This window comes from Cnephaeus nilssonii (assembly GCF_951640355.1).
Source record: "Cnephaeus nilssonii genome assembly, chromosome: 10".
In the NCBI taxonomy this organism is placed as follows: domain Eukaryota; kingdom Metazoa; phylum Chordata; class Mammalia; order Chiroptera; family Vespertilionidae; genus Cnephaeus; species Cnephaeus nilssonii.
This window is the reverse complement of record NC_137081.1, coordinates 10,360,233-10,379,495: the sequence shown is the minus strand read 5'-3', so window position 1 is coordinate 10,379,495 and position 19,263 is coordinate 10,360,233. Positions and strand designations below refer to the sequence as shown.

Here is a 19,263-nt window from a genome sequence, read left to right as displayed (position 1 = left end):
GCTAGGTGACTTTAAGGTCCTTCTAATCCCAAAATTCTGTATAACTCTTTTAATGTTTCTTGAAACCTCAGTATTCTCTTTACTTTTATTCCCAAAATTTACAAAGAAAATGCAACATAACTTTTACGTAAAAATATTCATTAACCCAAAATCTGAAGTAGAAAATATTAATTCATATACAGGGAGTATAAAAAAGTGCTAAGTAGATCTTTAAACATATTTAAAAAACCAAACAAACACATGCTAGTGGTTAAATATTTCAAATGGAAAACTTTACAGGATATGTCACATGATCTAAAAATATGAGACCCCTGAAAAACTGCCAGAAAAAACATTTCAATGTATATTCATATATGTGTGCAATAAAAGAGGCCTTTAACCAGAAAACTCCTAACTTTTATTTTTTGTTTCTTTTTAAAAATTCTTTCTTTTTTGCATATATGCTATATATACTCTATATCTGAAATTGTTTTGTTCCCCTAGCTCTAATAAACCCTCTCCTTCCTCCCTATTAGCTTTCTCAGTTAAATACTCAGCCAAATGTAAACACTGCTATGTATGCCTGCGTGCAATGGCTCAGATTGTACAAGCAAGCGCTTCCTGAACGCAGAACAGACAGGGAACTGCTGTCTGCCTCATTGGAGCCTGGGATGTTTCTGTTTACAAATCCTGGAGCCAGGCAGGGGCCACTACTGGAGGCTTACTGTTTGCTTCCTTGCTACACTCAGCCTTTGTCTGGGTCTGTGTCAAAGAAAGAACAACATTGTTGCATGTGCAGCAAGCAACAAAAGAAATCTTAAATAACTGATGGTTATTTGGCTCCTAAATCTTTTACAACTGTATGAAAAAGCAAATTAGGAATTTGTTTTTGTTTTTATTTTTAATTTTTTAAGCAATGTACTTTTCATAAAAGCAGAGGAAAAACATTAAAATCAAAACAACGTGATTAGAGTTGAATTCCTTAGCAAAATAATTCAGATTGCTAAATATTGTTTCTCTGATAATGATATATTACACAGTTCAATGTTTTGAACAAATATTTCTATAAGAAATAAACAATTTTATTTTCATTACTATGTTTAGAATGGCAAATGTACAGCAATTATGATCACAGTAATGTTTATGTTTAATGTCCTAAAAACAAATTAAGAGGAGACATACTTCTTTTTTTTCAAGTTGGTATTTAATACTATTTAAGACTTTTAAATTTAACTTGCCTCAGTCATTATGAATAGACTTTGTAAGAAACAAATAACAACAAAAAACAAAAACAGTCCGTAATCTGCTAAATCCAGACATTTTATGGCTGAATTATAAAATGGAAAATTAAGGGAGAGAGAAAGAGAAACAGTCTGAATTAAACAACAACAAAAAATTTAAAAAGAAAACAGGAAAGACATTCAATGCCAAGCTTTCTTATTAACTTCTAGCTTAGTAAGATTTATAGTTTTAATTTCTTTAAAATAGGTGTTTTGTGATTAAAAGAGACTGAATTTTAGCATTATGCTTCTTTTATTAAAGAACGGATTAAAACTAATAAAGTTAATTATATTTCATCAGAATAAAGTCATTTAAAAAATGTAAAAATAGCATTAAATAAATAGATTAAGAATTTTTAGTAAAAACAAAAAATAGAAGATAAAGATTAATCTGCAGCCAATGCTACATTTTAAAAAAATCCATTAACATTAGAAAAATAGAAATCTAATCACTGCAATATTCGTTATTAAAATCACATAAAAATACTCAGAATACAGAATCAAGACAAAGAATTAAATCATTCAGAGATCCCTAGTCAAATTTCCTAACTGGTCTATATAAAAATGATACTTAAAAAGTATCATCCTAAAAACCATTATTCTCACAAAATGACCATGAAATAATTTGACTATAAAAAATGGAAGTTATATTTTCCAGTTATTTGCTAACTAGACCAAAAAATATGTTTGGCACTATACAGATAACTACCTCCCCCATTTGATGTTCTTTAAATTATGATAACTTGCGTTCACTTTGATAAGGAAAGCATGTCTACATGTAGGGAAAAAAAATTAGCTTTTTTCTAGTTTTCCCCATATTGTTCCTTCTTTCAAAGTATTTTAAATTATAAAACATAAGCCATACACATAAAAGTGTTTATAATACAAATGTACAGTTTAGTAAATTATTATGAAGTAAATGAACACTCACATAGCTACCACCTGGGCCAAGAAATAGAACATCCATAATCCCCAAAACCACCTTCCCACCTACCTGCTCCTTCTTGGTCATAACAGCTTTTCTCCTCCCCAGAAATAGCCACTATTTGGACTTGTGCTAATCATTTTCTCACTTTTAATAGTATTACATTCTCTGTATGCTTAGGTTTGCCTATTTCTGAGTTCTATGTAAATGGAATTTCTGTGCCTTGCTTTTGTTTAATAATGCTTTGAAGACTTAACCATGCTGTTGTGTGCAGATAAAATTCATTCAGGGTTTCTTTTCTATGTAACAAATGCAGTTATTTTTCCTTGTAATGAACCTGGAATTTATAATACTAATTAATCACTAAAGCTAATCCCTATTAAGCATCATAGAAACATTCCATAAATGAATATAATTAGTTTGTCTGTTCTTTTTAGGACTTTTAAAGTATCCAATTTTGTTGGTAAGAGAAGAATATTAAACAAAGTGGACGAATGAAAAGACTGCACACCCTCTTGCTGTTTCTAATTTGGGGGCAGCAGTGGCAGTAGCTAGGAGCCAAGAGAGCCACTTAATAAAAGATGCACTCTTGGATAGGGACTGAGCAGAAGTAAAAGCTTTTTGAAAGTTTGCTTCATGCCACTCCACTTTTACAAAATATTTACATTAACACCTGTTTTCATTAACCAAAAGAAATCTGAAGAGGATTTTCACTTTTATGGGAAGGCAGTAAGTGAATGTGAGTCCAGCGTTTGTTGTGCAGTGGGCCGTTACAGAGGCAGCGCAAACCTGAGCGGAGAGTGGCACTGCCAACCTCCTTCTGTGGGAACCCCACTCAGCAGCTCAGCATCAACTGCCACCGCTCTGAACCATGTCTGTGAACATCTGTGCTTTACCTCGATTCATTTTGTGCATCTGTCAGCAGCAAGATGTGTCCTAAGGTAATTGCTTCTTTGCTTTACACCATTTCGGCTTACAAAATATTTCATAGCAACACTATACTTTCGGATAGCGGAGGAAACCTTTATCTGAAACCATCAGAATCCTAAAAATTCATCTCTTCCGTAGTTCCCATGTTGTTCTGTTATCCCCTGCCCTCAAAGCACATACTTACTATCTCTTACTTGACAATTCTTTAAAAGGGACCTTCTAAACATACACATCTGGTCTTCCATGAAAGGACAGTAAAAGGAATAGTGTTTTCATCAGATCATCAACTGATGATTCTAACCCAAACTGTCCATAAATAAATGCTCAGTTCCTACAAATCCCACTCCTCATGTGGTAAGAGTAGAGAGTTAAAGTGACAGAAAACCTAGGGCAGTGGTGAGGCAAACGGAGTTTAGAATTACTAATATTGTTGCTGGACTGTATCATTCCCCAACATAGGCACTGCTTATTCCCATCTCAGTAGCTCTTCTTTAACCTAAGCCCTCTCTTTTTAACTTAACCTTCTATTTTACATTCCCTTCTTTGTCCTGTATATATTCCTGTCTGAAAACCTGTCCTAGAGGCACCCACATGTCCTGCTTAAAAGCAATGAAGCAATTGCAGGAAGTTTTATTTTCAGTCCAACTCTTTCATGGTTTTCAAACAAAAAACCTTAGTTACAATCTTTGTGAGGTAAAGGTGAGATAAAAGCAATTCAAGTTAAAAAATATTTTATATCAAATTGCAAAACAAACCACATTAATCTTTTTAAATGAGTGATTGTTCAATAGCTCCAATACTTTGAGAGATCCAACACTTTCAAAAACCAACAACTAAAAACACTAACCTAACAAAAAAGAAAAATTACTGCCCTAGTCGATGTGATTCAGTGGAGAGAGTGTCAGCCAACTCACCGATGGGTCGAGGGTTTGATTCCCAGTCAAGGGCACATACCTAGGTTGCAGGTTCTATCCCCGGCCCTGGGGCAAGTCTGAGAAGCAACCAATCGATGTATCTCTCTCACAATGATGTTTCTCTCTCTCTCACTTTTCCTCCCTCCCTTCCACTCTCTTTTTTGAGAAAATAGGAGCACAGCAGGTAGGTATGGGGCGGAATTGATATTCAATAGTGCAGAGCTAACAAAACTTCAGAATGAAAACTGTCTGACCAACACTATGTAACGTGTAAATAGAATCTTGCTACTACTGCATTAAAGAGTATCTTTAAAGGATACATACTCTTCTCTATTTCTCTTGTACATTCTCCTCTAATATTTTTAACAAGTATAAAAAGAAACACTTTATTTTGCCTCTTGCTAAAATGCTTCATAAAGTACTAAGCAAAGTCTTTTTTTAGCTATACTTAGCCATTTTCTATCTATTTAATTACTTTAAAGCAATCATAGAAGCAGTAAAAACTGAAAAATCACTCTATATTCACAATAGCTACAAACCTATCTGTGGCCCTATGCCAATATCAGCTTCTTTGTAGGCTTTCTTCTCTAGCTTGGTGTGAGATGAAGACATTTGCTGCCAGACACTGGAATTAGAATTTCTAATCTTAACAGCACAGCATAAATTAGAATGTGATTTCTTAAACCCAGTTCTAGATGCAATTCAATCTTTTCTCATCAACTTAATGAATAATTTTCTTTTAAAATAAAAGTATATTTTTATACTACGGTCATCCAAAAACCTTTAACACTAAATGCAATGAACTGGGTTTATTTAATTTGTCTTTTTTAAAAGACAAATTTTTTGCCAGCTTTTCTAACTGGGTTATTTTCTTTACTTTATAGTTAGGGAGGTTAATTATACCAACTCCAGAAATCTTACCAAGAAATGTTACAAAATAAGTGTCCAAATCTTACAATATTATACACTTCTTTCATACTCCGGAAAGTTACAAACACATTAGGATGAATTAAGCAGGTAAAAGAATACTGTAGGTAAAAATTCATTTACTTAAACCAGTGATGGGCAACCTTTTGAGCTTGGTGTGTCAAACTTCGCCAAAAAAACTGAGCATAACTCAGGTAGTGTGTCACTTTGAGGAAAAAACATTATTTCGCAAATGTTTCATCCTCAGGAGCAGCAAATGTTTCATCCTCGGCATGCGGCCGCCTCAGCGGCTGCGTGTCATCAGAAATGGCTATACGTGTCAGTGCTGACACGCGTGTCATAGGTTCGCCATCACTGAAAAGGCTGACTTTCTTTTTAAACAGAGTAGGTGCTGCAAAGTCTCTCATGGTTGGAAGAGACTCAGAATAATATAGTTCACTTTCCTTTTTTTAAATATGTTTTTATTGATTTCAGAGAAAGGAAGGAAGAGCAAAGAGATAGAAACATCAACAATGAGAGAGAATCATCAATGGGCTGCCTCTTGCACACCCCTTACTTGGGATCAAGCCTGAAACGCAGGCATGTGCCCTGACTGGGAATCGAACGGGGACCTCCTGGTTCATGGGTCCACACTCAAACACTGATCCACACTGGCAGGGAACAGTTCACTTTCCTAAAGTGTCAGATTTCTGGTTTTAGGTAGTATGTGAACATGTATCAGTAAAAGTTAGTTTTCTTTCTTTTGTCCACTTACTGAGATGGAAAATCTCAACTTGGTAGCAGTGGATCTCTATAACTCTCAAACATTTGCTATTCTCCCTTTTAACAGAGAAAAGGAGCTTTAAGTATCAGACAATTTGGCAAGCAACAATATCTAGCTAGTTAATAAGAGGGTTTTGTTTTCATCTTACATATTTTTAAATAAATACTTTTTAAAGTTACCCTCTATTTATGATATTGGCTTTACATTTACAGTATGATGAAAAGTTTCCCTTTAAAATATATACTTTTTAATGAGATGATTGAACAAAAATATCAAATAATGTGTAATGTAAATATAGAAAACATTTGTAATGTGAAAAAAATCATGAAGTGGTCCTTGAATTTTAGGAAATGTAATCAAGTATTTTCAAAATATCCATTTTCTCCCCCTCGCAAATGAATGAACAAACAAACAAACATAAACAGGTCCCCTATTTAAGTGTAGTGGTTATACCAGTATAACAACTGCATATACAGAGTAATGGCTAATAACACATACTGTGGAGGCAAAACATCTAGGTTTTAATTTTAGCTCTACCACTTATTAGCTGTATGGCTTGGTAAATTATATATCTGTGCCTTGGTTTTCTCAACGTAAAATAAGAATATAAGAGTAACCATCTCATATGCTTCTGTAAGGGTAAGTAGAAAGGTTTAAGGCATATAGAAGAACACTGAAAGCACACACTGGGTACTCAAAAATGTTACTTAGTTAGTATTGATTTCACTATATATTAAATGCCTGAATTCCCTTTATGTTTACTTTAAAAAGCCTGCTCATTCTAATAAGTATAATCCTGATAAAGTGAATTGAATTAAAATTTCACTACTAGATTCATCCCATCTGGAATAATATTTTCTAAGAATCTTACGTTTACTTCAAGTATTTTATGAAGCAAGACCCATTAAATAAATATCTAACACTAGTATCTTAAGGCCAGGGGGAAAAGAACTAAGAACAGTATTTGTTGATGGGGAAAGGAAGAACAGTGCCTGAAAAGGTTACCAAGTCATACTGGATACAAAGAGGAATGGTTTTCTAAGAAAAAAATAAAGGGCTTCAGAAAATAAGATCTCAAAAGAAGAAAATCACCTAATCTCCCTTAATTCCAAAATTATATCTAGATTCAGGTCTACTTCTAACTATATTCTAAACTAGAGGCCCAGTGCATGATTGAATCATGCACGTGTAGGGTCCCCTACACACTTTCGCTTTTCGCAGTGGAGCTGGGTGCCTGTCCGCTGGTGCACCAGGCCTTTCAGAAGCCTCCGGCTCGGCGGAGGCTTCTGAAAGGCCTGGTGCCGGAGCAGACAGGCACCCAGCTCCCCCACTTTTGATGGTCCGCGGCCACTGAGGGGGGCTACCCTGCTGTTGAGAGGCGCAGGGGGCGGGACTCCCACCCCCTGCGCCTCTCAACAGCCGCAGAGGGGGGCTGCCGCGGACACCTGGCTACCCTGCCGTTGAGAGGCGCAGCTGGGGGTCCGCAGCAGGCCCCCTCAGCGGTCGCGGATCTGGCCGTTGAGAGGCACAGGGGGCGGGAGTCCCGCCCCCTGTGCCTCTCAACAGCAGGGTAGCCCCCCTCAGTGGCAGCGGATCCGTGCCTCTCAATGGCCGGATAGGCCACCCCGAGTCCCGCCCCCCAGCCTCCTGCCGCCCAATCGTGGGCGTAGCGGAGTGATGGTAATTTACATGTTACTCTATTATTAGATAGGATAGACACAGAACTACTTTCAAGTATTTTTTAAAGTTGCCAGTATAAGAGGAAATCTTTGAAAAAATAATAATTGGAGTATTGAGACCTAGAATATGAGTTATCAATCCATAAATCTCCTCACTTATAGTCAGTTTTGTCTTGAGAAATTATCTGATAATGTGGTTTCTGGCTGAACACATGCTATAGCGACTCTGATGGAAACCTCAGACCTGAACTTCATATCAGCAAAATAACTGGCATCTATTTCTAAATATCAGAAGTTCTTTTTCCATTATTTCCCTTTTTATTTTAAAGGGTAATAATTCTTCTAAATGGAAGAAAACAACATGTATAGTCTACTTCAGATGCTGAGATTGGAGGAAAAGGCTTTTTTTGAGAACAGATAGCTAGTGGCCAGAAGTAATTGGTGATTTACAGTCCAAAGAGAACCTTACTTTTTATGGTATATAACAATGTTCACATACCTTTTTCCAACTTTAATAAATAATTATTTAATTATTTTTAAACAGACATTTCATTCATGTCTCAACAAAAAGCATCAGTAGACTTCCCATTCTGTTAAAATTTTTAGGAAACAGCCAGAATAAATAGTCTACGGAGATTTCATTTACTTGTGCCCTAATTACCTCCAAAAAAACTATGTAAGGCAGTTTTTAAGACTACACAAAATCTGTAATTAAAAAAAAAAAAAAATTAGAACTGGAGGAAAATGGAGTAACCTTGCTCTAATCCCCTAACTCTACATCAAAATAATCTTTGAATGATTTTAATGTGAAATACATTCACTTATGGTCATGTGGTTAGATTAGTCTGTCAGGTTTTCCCTGACAACGCCCCTACATTATTAAAGATCCACTGCTAAAAAAGAAAAAAGAAAAAGATCCACTGCTACCATATGCTTTGGTTTATACCACTTACGTATCTCATGATCTTCACCTGCAACTGTGGGTGGGGAAAAAACATACAAAACAACATTTTTCTGAGGGAAGAGAGCTATATCTTGTTATTCTCAGCCATCCATACATTCCTTCATTGCTACTGGGTCTGACCCTAGTGAATGTGTAAATTCTAGCAGTGAGAAGGCAAGAAAATGTGATGGTGGATATTGTGTAAATGCATACTTGATGAGAAAAATATAATTCCAGTAATGCAATAAATGGCCTGATGTCAGGAAGTAAACTGTTCATCTGAAAACAATGTAGAGACACAAGTAGATTAACAGAGAACATTAGGTATCCTCTGTTGTTCCCTAAAGCAGTAGTTTTCAACCTTTTCCATCTCATGGCACACATAAACTAATAACTAAAATTCTGCAGCTCCCCAGAAAAGACATTTTTTTGTCGACTTGACAAAAAATATAAGCATAATTTTGATTCATTCACACTGGACAGCTATTGTTGTGTTGACTATTGTCGTTTTTTTATTTGACAATCTAAGGGAAAAGATCAGTGTTCCTGACTAAACAGTCAGGTGTTGCATGTTTTAAAAATGATATGCACAAGGGTTCCCTTTTCTCTATATCCTCACCAACACTTGTTGTTTGTTAATATAGTGATGATAGCCATTCTGATAGGTGTGAGGTGATATCTCATTGTAGTTTTAATTTGCATTTCTCTGATGATTAGTGATGGTGAGCATCTTTTCTTATGTCTATTGGCCATCTGTATATCTTCTTTGGAGAAGTGTGTATTTGGGTCTTTGGCCCATTTTTAAGTTGGATTGTTTGGTTTTTTTGGTGTTGAGTTTCATAAGTTCTTTATAAATTTTGGATACTAACCCCTTATCAGATGTATCACTGGTGAATATATTCTCTAAAGAGTTTTTGCACAATAAAGGAAACTATCAACAAAATGAAAGACAATCCACTAAATGGGAGAACATATTAAATTATTATTTTAAATGTAGCTCATGTCATCCCTATCAACAGAAACTATCAGTATCAACAGAAACGGGCAAGGAAGGGATGAAATGACTTGATTTCAGACTATTTTAATCATTTATTTCAAAGCTAGTTAGCTTCATTCTTAAAAAATAACAGTACAAATGGGCAATATAAGAAAATTTAAAATAGAAAACAAACAAAAAACATGTGAACCTCACTAATAAAAACAAAGAAACCATTTTTCAAAATGATCACAGTGCAGTTTTCTTAATATTGCCAAATTATCCTCCACAGGGGCTGGAACGTACTATATGTTAATTCACTTGGTAATATACCAAAACCTTGGAAATCCCGATGCACTGCTTTTGCATTTCAGGTGTTACCTAATTATAGTCTCATGATGCTGGAACTCTCCCTCTCACTCCTGCCAAATGTGAATGTGTGTGTGTGTGTGTGTGTGTGTGTGTGTGTGTGTGTGTGTGTGTATATATATATATATATATATATATAAAATCCTCACCTAAGGATATTTTCCCATTGATTTTTAGAGAGAGTGGAAAAGAGAGGGAAAGATAGAGAAAAATATGATGTGAGAGAAACACATAGACTGGTTGTCTCCTGCCCATGCCCTGACCAGGGCCCTGGGCCAGGGAGGAGCCTGCAACTGAGGTCCGTGCCCTTGACTGGAATCGAATCTGGGACCCTTCAGTCCACAGGCCAATTGCTCTATCCACTGAACCAAATCGGCTATGGCTGTTTGTATATATTTTTTAATTTTGCAAATCTTTGGAGAAAGGAATTACAAGGAAAAATAAGTTACTTTAGCTACTTACTTAGTGGTGTTGTATCTGGAGGTGGAAAATTCTCGGTAAAGTTGACATTGCACAAGTCTGTGCTACAGCAGCAGAAACGATATGTCCCATTCTGAATTGAGGGAGGGGTGGTAGTTACAATGCATTCTTCATGGTGACACTCTTCAGGATCTCCAATGTGAGACCAACATCCTACAAATTGATATAAATGTAAGCATGTTAAGGACCAATATGGTAAACAAAAGTAAATGAAAACAACAAACTAAGAAATAATTGAAATAACTGCAATCAATGTGAGAGTGAGTACGCATCAGTTATAAAATACTTTCGCAAATCAACAGAAGACATTTTTTTTAAATAACAGGAAAATGGCAAAATTTAAATAGACATTTCATGGGGCGGGGGAGCCAACAACAAAATGTTTAACTGCATCATTAATATAAGAATTATTAAAGCAACAGTAAAATTTCATTTTTGTCTACATTAAACTTATCTAAGTTTAAAAAGCAATAATATACTACTGTAACAAGCATTCAATGACACTCTCACACAATGTTGGAGGGAATGTAAATGTATATATCATTTCTGGAAAACCACACGGCAATTTTTCTGAACAGCCTTTAAAATATTCATGTTTTAAAATCTAATAATTCTACTTCGAGGTATCTAATCCAAAGAAATAATTAGATAAGATCAAAGATTTATGTTCAAAGATGTTCACTGAAGTAGTATGTATTACAGTAAAAACCAGAAAACAACATAATGACCAACAGAGTAATGTGTAAGTAAATTGCCATATGTGTATACAATGAAATACTGTGCAGAGGTTAAAAATGTTTTATACACACACACACACACACACACACACACACACACACACACACACACACAGTGTCTTGGGGAAACATTCATGATACAACTTAAGATAGAAAAAAATTGGCCAGGTACTCAGTTGGTTAGAGCAGTGGTCAGCAAACTCATTAGTCAACAGAGTGGCAAACCGCGGCTCACGAGCCGCAGTTTGCCAACCACCGAGTTAGAGCATTGTCCAGATAGGCCAAGGAAATCTGTTTGATCCTGGGTCAGGGCACATTCCAGACTCAACCAATGAATGTATAAACAAGTGGAACAACAAATACATTTCTCTCTCTCCCAAATCAATCAATAAAAAAAAATTTTTAAAGAAAATAACTGGGTGTGAAATTATTTATACAGTTTATCCTAACTTTGGGTAACAAAAGTACACACACGTATAAACATAGAGGAACACAGAAAACACACCTAATAGAATAAATTAATAGAGTTAAAAAAATTCTTAGGAGTATGAAATTGTATGTGTTTGTTTTTCTTAGTTTTCTGTATTTTCTAAATTTCATACAATAAGGCTATATTAATATCATTATAATAAGAAATATATTATTAAAATCACCTAAAAATCAAGTCCATTTACAAATTTGGCATTTGTGAGTGACTATATACATGGATATGTACTTCTAAATTACTGTTTTCCAAGCGAGGGTTTTAATCGACCTCAATGCTTTTCAGATAAACTTCAATTTTATGAAATACAAAGTTATTTCACGTAAGAAAAGTAGTACTTGCCTTGTTTTACAAGATTAATGTCCCCTTTTGACTTCTCCCAGAGTCCATAGCAGGTGCTACCTTTTGAGCATAATATGGTTCCATTTTCATGAGAGATTCGACTCTCACCTATCCCAAGGTCTTGTTGATATGGATCTTTAAATGCACATAGACGTTCTTGATTCTGAGAAGCTAAATTAAAGAAAATAAAAGAATGACATTAATTTTATGGTAAAATTTGCAAAACATTATTATATAAAATCTTAAGAGTCTTTTTAAAAGGCATTGTAAAGTTCCCTACTCAATTCCTAACAAGGGTGGAATAAATTTGTAGTTTCATATTTATTCAATAACTTCTCTCTTCCCATTAATTAATGTGTAAACTCCAAACAAGAAGCAAACTTGAAAATTCATTTTCCAAAAGCAACTCCCCTCTTACACAAATTATTACCACTTTCTTCTATTAAATAGTTTTGGTGTCTGAATAAAGAAATATCAAAAAATGTCCATGGCCCTAGCTGATTTGGCTCAGTGGATAGAGCATCGGCCTGTGGACTGAAGGGTCCCGGGTTCAATTCCAGTCAAGGGCACATGCCTGAGTTGCAGGTTCAATCCCCAGTGTGGGGCGTGCAGGAGGTGGCCAATCAGTGATTCTTTCTCATCATTGATGTTTCTATCTCCCTCTCCCTTCCTCTCTGAAATCAATAAAAATATATTTTTTTAAAATGTCCAATGTCCATGCTCTAGCCCTGGCCAGTGTTGCTCTGTGGTTAGTGTTGGATTGTGCACCAGAGGGTCTCGGGTTCGATTACCGGTCAAAGGCACGTCCCACCCCGGTTGGGGTGCGTGCTGCAGGCAACCAATTGATGTGTTTCACATCCATGTTCCTCTCTCTCTCTCTCTCTCTCTCTCTATCTATCTATCTATCTCTCTCTCCCTCTCTCTCCTCTCTGCCCCGCCCCTGCCTCCCACCCTCTCTAAAAAAAAAAAAACAAAAAAAAAAAATGGAAAAATTATCCTCCAGTGAGAGTTAACATCAACAAAAAATGTCCATGCTCTGAATTATCAAACCTCTAAAACAAACAAATGAACCAGCCAAGAGGGCTAAATAATTTTGGGAAATCTATAGTATTCACTTTTCCCATATTTTACAGTCAGCTACGGGAAGCTCAATATGCATCATTAGACATGGTACACTAAGGATGAGAAGAGTGACTACAAATGGATATATGGTTTCCTTTGGGGGAGATGAAAAAGTTCTAAAATCAGATTGTAGTAATTGCTGTGCAACTCTATAAGTTTACAAAAAGTGCCTGGCTGGCATGGCTCAGTGGTTGAGCATTGACCTATGAACCAAGAGGTCACAGTTTGATTCCCAGTCAGGGCACATGCCCTGTTGCAAAGTCAATCCCCAGTGTGGGGTGTGCAGGAGGCAGCAGATCAATGATTCTCTCATCACTGATGTTTCTGTCTCTCTCTCCCTCTCCCTTCCTCCCCGAAATCAACGAAAAATATATTTTAAAATAACTAAATAAATAAATTAAAAGTCATTGTTCACCTAAAATGAGTGAATTTCATGTTATATAAATTATATCTTAATATATTTGTTTTTAAAAATTATGGCTACTGCCCTAGCCGGTTTGGCTCAGTAGATAGAGTGTTGGCCTGCAGGCTGAAGGGAGGGTCCCAGGTTTGATTCCGGTCAAAGGCACATGCCCGGATTGTGGCCTCCATCCCCAGTAGGGGGCGTGCAGGAGGCAGCCCATCAATGATTCTCTCATCATTGATGTTTCTCTCTCTCTCTCTCTCTCTCTCTCTCTCTCTCTCTCCCTTCCTCTCTGAAATCAATAAAAATGTATTTTTTTAAAAAAGCTATGGCTACTAGTGATCAAAAGTAAATGACTTTCTGTTATTAAAAATATCAATATGATAGCCAGAAAAAGAAATGCTCAATAATCCCTTATACTGAAGCGACAACCCAATTTAGTTTCAATGCCAATCAATCTCTTTCCATAAACATAATTAATTTAACTAATTTCAAGAGAACATTTGCCACATAATTCATCAGCTAACAAATATTTACCAACATTACTGAGAATACCAAAGAATTAAAAGGTTTTCAAAAGCAACAGCTGCTTTTTATTTGGTTTCTTAAAGTAGACTTTTCTAATGTGTTTAACTAGCCAGAACTATTACACTTGGCCAATATACTCCTCATGGGCTTCTGATTTATTTCTTCATTTTGGATGTATCTTATTTAGTGTGGCTTAATTCACTAGCACCTTAGCACTGGAGATGATTCATTAAAATGTTTCTGAACCCAAAAAACTAAGGACCATGGAGAAGGAATGAAAGAGCCACAACTGTGTGCCCAAGCCAATTTAGACTCCTAGCCCTGTCATATTACAACAGAAAGCATCTTCAAAGTGTTGAGCTGACTAATAGGATATTCACAAGTAGATAATACAGAGTTCTCAAGTACCTTATAATGGTCTTTTTGGACACAGACAATAATTACTAAATTTAGTAATCAGACGATAATTACTAAAAAATAAATGTGACTTGATTTCAACAATTTAAAGCCACTTCAGAAAGTCTTCTAGAAGATATTAATATCAACTAAATGTCCAGAAAATATAGTAAAAAATAATTCTAAGGTATTAACCTAATTATGATTCTACCATATTTTTATCACATGTACTCACATAATTCAATTTCCTTTAATGACAATCTTAATTATATTTTAATTATCTTATACATTAAATACCAGTATTTCCTTAGATTATCCCCTAATTTGCAAATTTTACCAAATTATTATAAAAATTAAATATATTTCTACAAAGTACATACAACACAAATTCATACTTAAAAGATTCAAACTACAAACATAAACTCTGTAATGTGAAAAAATGTACCTATGAGGCATAATTTTTCCCTGTCCTACTCCATTTCTTTTCTTTTCTTTTTTTTTTTTTTTTTTTTTTTTGACAGATCCTGCCTCAGGTTTATTTGTACAAATAGCACAGGAGGACACCAGCTCCATGCAGACAGCAGCCCAGGGGTCCCACAAGTCTTTCTGTCCTCACATCGGCAGTCAGAGGCCTCTACTGTGGAGCCTTTGTGGGGGCCTGGGCACCTTTGGGAGCGAGAGCCTGGGCACTTTTGGGGGCGGGAGCCTGAGCTGCAGCTGCACCTGCAGCCTGGGGCTTGGTTTCAGCCTTGGCCTTGCTTGGCCTTTGGCCAGCAGAGTCCGAGCCCCTTGGCAATGCGGGCACGAGCAAGTTCCCAAGTTTGGGGTGAGCGATGTAGGCAAATCGACTGAGCTTGCAGCTGCTGCCCTTTGGGATATTAGGCCTGACCTCATTGGGCTTGACCAGGGCCTGATGGCCTCAGCGCGTGCGCTCATGGCCTTGTTGGCTTGCATCTTCTTCAGCCCCTTCTTGTTGTGCTTCTTGGCAAAGCGCATGTTCCTTAGGAACTTGGGGTCTACCTCCTTTAGAGATTCGTATCTTTGTGATGGGGTTTCTTGATGCCATTTCTGTTTCTGTGCCATTTTCGGGACTGCTTGTGCGTGGTGTGGTTCTTGGACTTGGCCAACTCTGCACCGAAGCCCGCGGAAGGCCCAGGGACCGGAAGAGAAAGAGGAGGCCAAGGTGCAGCACAGGAAATACGGTCTTTGAGGCAGGAAGGTACTACTCCCCACTCCATTTCTTAAGTTAAATGCTTCTTACCTAATACCAGTTATTGGAGCTATATAACCCTCTCCTTTTCCCCTTTTGTCTTGATTTTTAGAAAGGACAAAATAAATTTCTGAACTCACTATCTCTTCTTTTCCACAACCAAAGTATCCTTTTTTCCCCTTCTCTTTTTCTGTTACCTATTTTGACTAGAACTTTGCATTGACTACTGAGTTATGAATAGGGATCTAACTGTACTTGGAAGTATAAAGATCATACATAAATAAGTGCCTCATTTAATTTAAAAAGAAAAAGAAAATGTATATCCTTGTGAAAGAATAGATGCAAAATGAACATTTTTGCTTTTCCTGGATCTCCTTTACAACTGAAAAGTAGCTAAAGTCTGAATACATGTAAACTTTTTAGTGACATCTATAATAATAAAAGTGTAGTATGCTAAATAGACCGGACATCCTTCCCCGGGGCTGCGAGGGCGGAGGTGGCCGTGGCAGTAGCGGGGGCCAAGCCCCTTGCACTAATTTCGTGCATCAGGCCTCTAGTTATTAAATAATTTTATGACTGAAATCTAAAATTATCCTTATAGAAAAAGACAAAAATAAATAAATCCAATCTCTCCTGTGTTTCCCTCTCCCCTGCTCTGCCCCCAACTAAGCTGAATTGATTATCAAAGCAATAGAGATACAATTGGAGGGGACTAAATTATATCTATAACTAGAGGCCCAGTGCACGAAATTCGTGCACTCGGGGGGGGGGGCTCAGCCTGGCCTGTGCCCTCTCGCAGTCTGGGAGCCCTTGGGGGATGTCCGACTGATGGCTCCCACGGGGCGGCAGTCAGACATCCTTAGTGCTGTCACAGAAGCAGGAGAGGCTCCTGCCACCGCCGCTGTGCTCGCCAGCTGTGAGCCAGGCTTCTGGCTGAATGGCAATCCTCCTGTGGGAGCGCAATGACCACCAGGGGGAAGCTCCTGCGTTGAGTGTCTGCCCCCTGGTGGTCAGTGCATGTCATGGCAAGCAGTTGGACGGCCTTATCATATCATTAGCATATTACGCTTTGATTGGTTGAATGGCCAACTGGACGACCGGACACTTAGCATATTAGGCTTTTATTATATAGGATATCCCTCAGTTTTCACTAAATAATTTTTTTCTTAAAATAACTTCAGCCTACTTTTCAGGAATTACTTTATGATAGTGACATTAGTACAGGTCAATTATAATGTGATATTTTAAGGGTAACTTTCCAAATTATGATTCAGCAAGTTCTTATCCTATCTAATAATAGAGTAGTATGCAAATCATCACTCCGCTACACTCACAAAGCCACGCCCACCAGCCACGCCCAGCCATGCCCACCATCCAATCAGCGTGAGTATGCAATTAAACTGAAAACATGGCGGCAGCCCCGCCCCCCAGCATCTCCCGGTCTCTGGGAGTCGGAGAAGTCAGGCGCCAGCGCCTGAGGCTGGCTGCAGCCACGGAGACCAAGAAGCCGCCCGCCCCATGATCCCTGGCTGCAGCCAGCCTCAGAAGCCTCAGGTCCGCCTGCCCAACGCCCTGGGGAAATGGAGAAACCAGGCCCTGCGCCTGAGGCTGGGTGCGGCCAGGAGACGAAGAAGCCGCCCGCCCCATGATTTCAGACTGCAGCCAGCCTCAGGTCTGCCCGCCCCACGTCCTGGGGAGACGGAAAAACCGGGCCCCAGCGCCTGAGGCTGGCTGCAGCCACGGAGACCAAGAAGCTGCCTGCCCCGTGATCTCAGGCCTCAGCCAGCTGGAGAAGTGGTTCACCCCATGTCCTGGGGGAGACAAGAAACCAGGTGCCAGTGCCTGAGGCTGGCTGCAGCCTGGGAGATGAAGAAGCCGCCTGCCCTGAGATCCCAGGCTGCAGCCAGCATCAGAAACCTCAGGTCTGCCTGCCCCACCTCCTGGGGGAGACTGAGAAACCGGGCCTCAGTGCCTGAGGCTGGCTGCAACCTGGAAGATGAAGAAGCCGCCTGCCCGGTTATCCCAGCTGGAGAAACCACCCTCCCCACATCCTGGGGGAGACAAGAAACTGGGTGCCAGCACCTGAGGGTGGATTCGATCTGGGAGACAAAGAAGCCACCTGCCCCATGATCCCAAGCCGAAGTCAGCTGGAGAAGCCGCCCACCCCATGTCCACCCGCCCCACATCCTGGGGGAGATGGAGAAACCGGGCCCCAGTACCTGAGGCTGGCTGCAGCCGGGAGATGGAGAAGCCGCCCACCCTGCGGTCCTGGGCACCAGTACCTGCAGCTGGCTGTGGCCTGGGAGACAGAGAAGCCGCCCACCCTGCAGTCCTGGGCACCAGCACCTGCGGCTGGCTGTGGCCTGGGAGACAGAGAAGCCACCCACCTTGCAGTCCTGGCATCAGTAACTGCGGCTGGCTGTGGCCTGGGAGACAGAGAAGCCACCCACCCTGCGGTCCTGGGCATCAGTAACTGCGGCTGGCTGTGGCCTGGGAGACAGAGAAGCCGCCCACCCTGCGGTCCAGGTGCCAGCACCTGCAGCTGGCTACAGCCTGGTAGATGGAGAAGCCGCCCACCCTGCGGTCCTGGGCGCCAGCACTTGCAGCTGCAGCACAGGCAAAGCCCCCTGTCCACCATCCCCTGAGGCTGCAGCCAGCCTGGGTGCCTATGGCTGACCAAAGGGAGGGAAGCCCAGATCCTGGGTGCCTGTGGTCAGCTGGAGGAGGGAATCCTGGGTACCAGGTGCGGGCCGAGGCAGAGGTGGTTAGGGGCAATCAAGCCAGCAGGGGAGCAGTTAGGGACAATCAGGCTGGTAGGCAGAAGCAATTAGGGGCAATCAGGCAGGCAGGTGAGCGGTTAGGAGCCAGCAGTTCTGAATTGTGAGAGGGATGTCCAACTGCTGGTTATCCCATGAGGGGTCCCAGATTGGAGAGGGTGCAGGCCAGGCTGAGGGACACCCTCCCCGCTGCCCCCGTGCACGAATTTCGTGCACCGGGCCTCTAGTACAATATAAAGGTGTTCTAGCAAGAATTCTAACTAAACTTCCCTGGTCAAAACAAAGAAAGTTTATTTTGTAAAACAGTGTTTGTAGCTTTTTAAAATGCTATTTGTAGAATGAGTCTTAGCAATATCTCTATACAAAGTTTTGAATTCTTCATAAATAATGTAGGGAAAGCAGGGATGAAACAAAGAGTACAAGAAACAGTATAGCCTAGCGTTACATTGTCACAGATCACATACAGAGACCTGATCATTTACAAGTCAGTGTTCTAAATTTGCCAAAAGCCAGAAAAATTTTATTCAGTCAAGTATGGTCGATTAGCTCTTTTAAACGACATCCTTAACCAGGTATACTGATTAGAGATGGATTTTTTTAAATTGCTCTCATTTTAAACAGGTGGTATTTGGTTATAATAAGCACTAAAACAACTTTGATTAACATAACTACATTAAACTAAAAAGAATCTCATCCAAACTGCTGATAGAGGCAGTTTGGATGAGATTCTTTTTAGTTTAATGTAGTTATGTTATCATAAAAGACAGAGCTGATTGTGCTTAAAATATGTTAGCCCCCTGATGCTCCTAGAATTAAATCCAAACTCTACAGTGTGCATATAAAGTCCTTTATGATATACTTGAGGCCCAATGCACGAAATTCGTGCAAGGGGCTCAGCCCTCACAGCCCCGGCTGCCTCAGCCTCACAGCCCCAGCTTCGTCCGGAAGGTCATCCAGACGGTCATTCTGCTGTTTGGTCTAATTACATATTAGCTCTTTATTATATAGGAGGACATCCAATAGAGCTGCTTGATCACTTTTTTGAGGCCTGGCAACTTCTGTTTTCCTAAGTCCCTTCCTCCATAAAAACTATTGAAAA

General features: G+C 39.2%; 1 protein-coding gene and 1 pseudogene across 2 annotated transcripts in view; both read right to left on the bottom strand.

The window, feature by feature from the left end:
- BMPR2 (bone morphogenetic protein receptor type 2) overlaps positions 1 to 19,263 on the bottom strand; it is a 104,513-nt gene that overhangs the window by 34,710 nt on the left and 50,540 nt on the right. The window contains exons 2-3 of the mRNA XM_079782310.1: positions 11,729 to 11,899; positions 10,148 to 10,318 (exon numbers count right to left, since the gene is read on the bottom strand). Of these exons, the coding sequence (XP_079638436.1) occupies positions 10,148 to 10,318; positions 11,729 to 11,899 (342 nt within the window). The remainder of the gene's footprint in view (positions 1 to 10,147; positions 10,319 to 11,728; positions 11,900 to 19,263) is intronic.
- Positions 13,696 to 16,098, bottom strand: LOC307106146 (large ribosomal subunit protein eL29-like; annotated as a pseudogene). Its single transcript has one exon. The product of its transcript is annotated as a large ribosomal subunit protein eL29-like (transcript).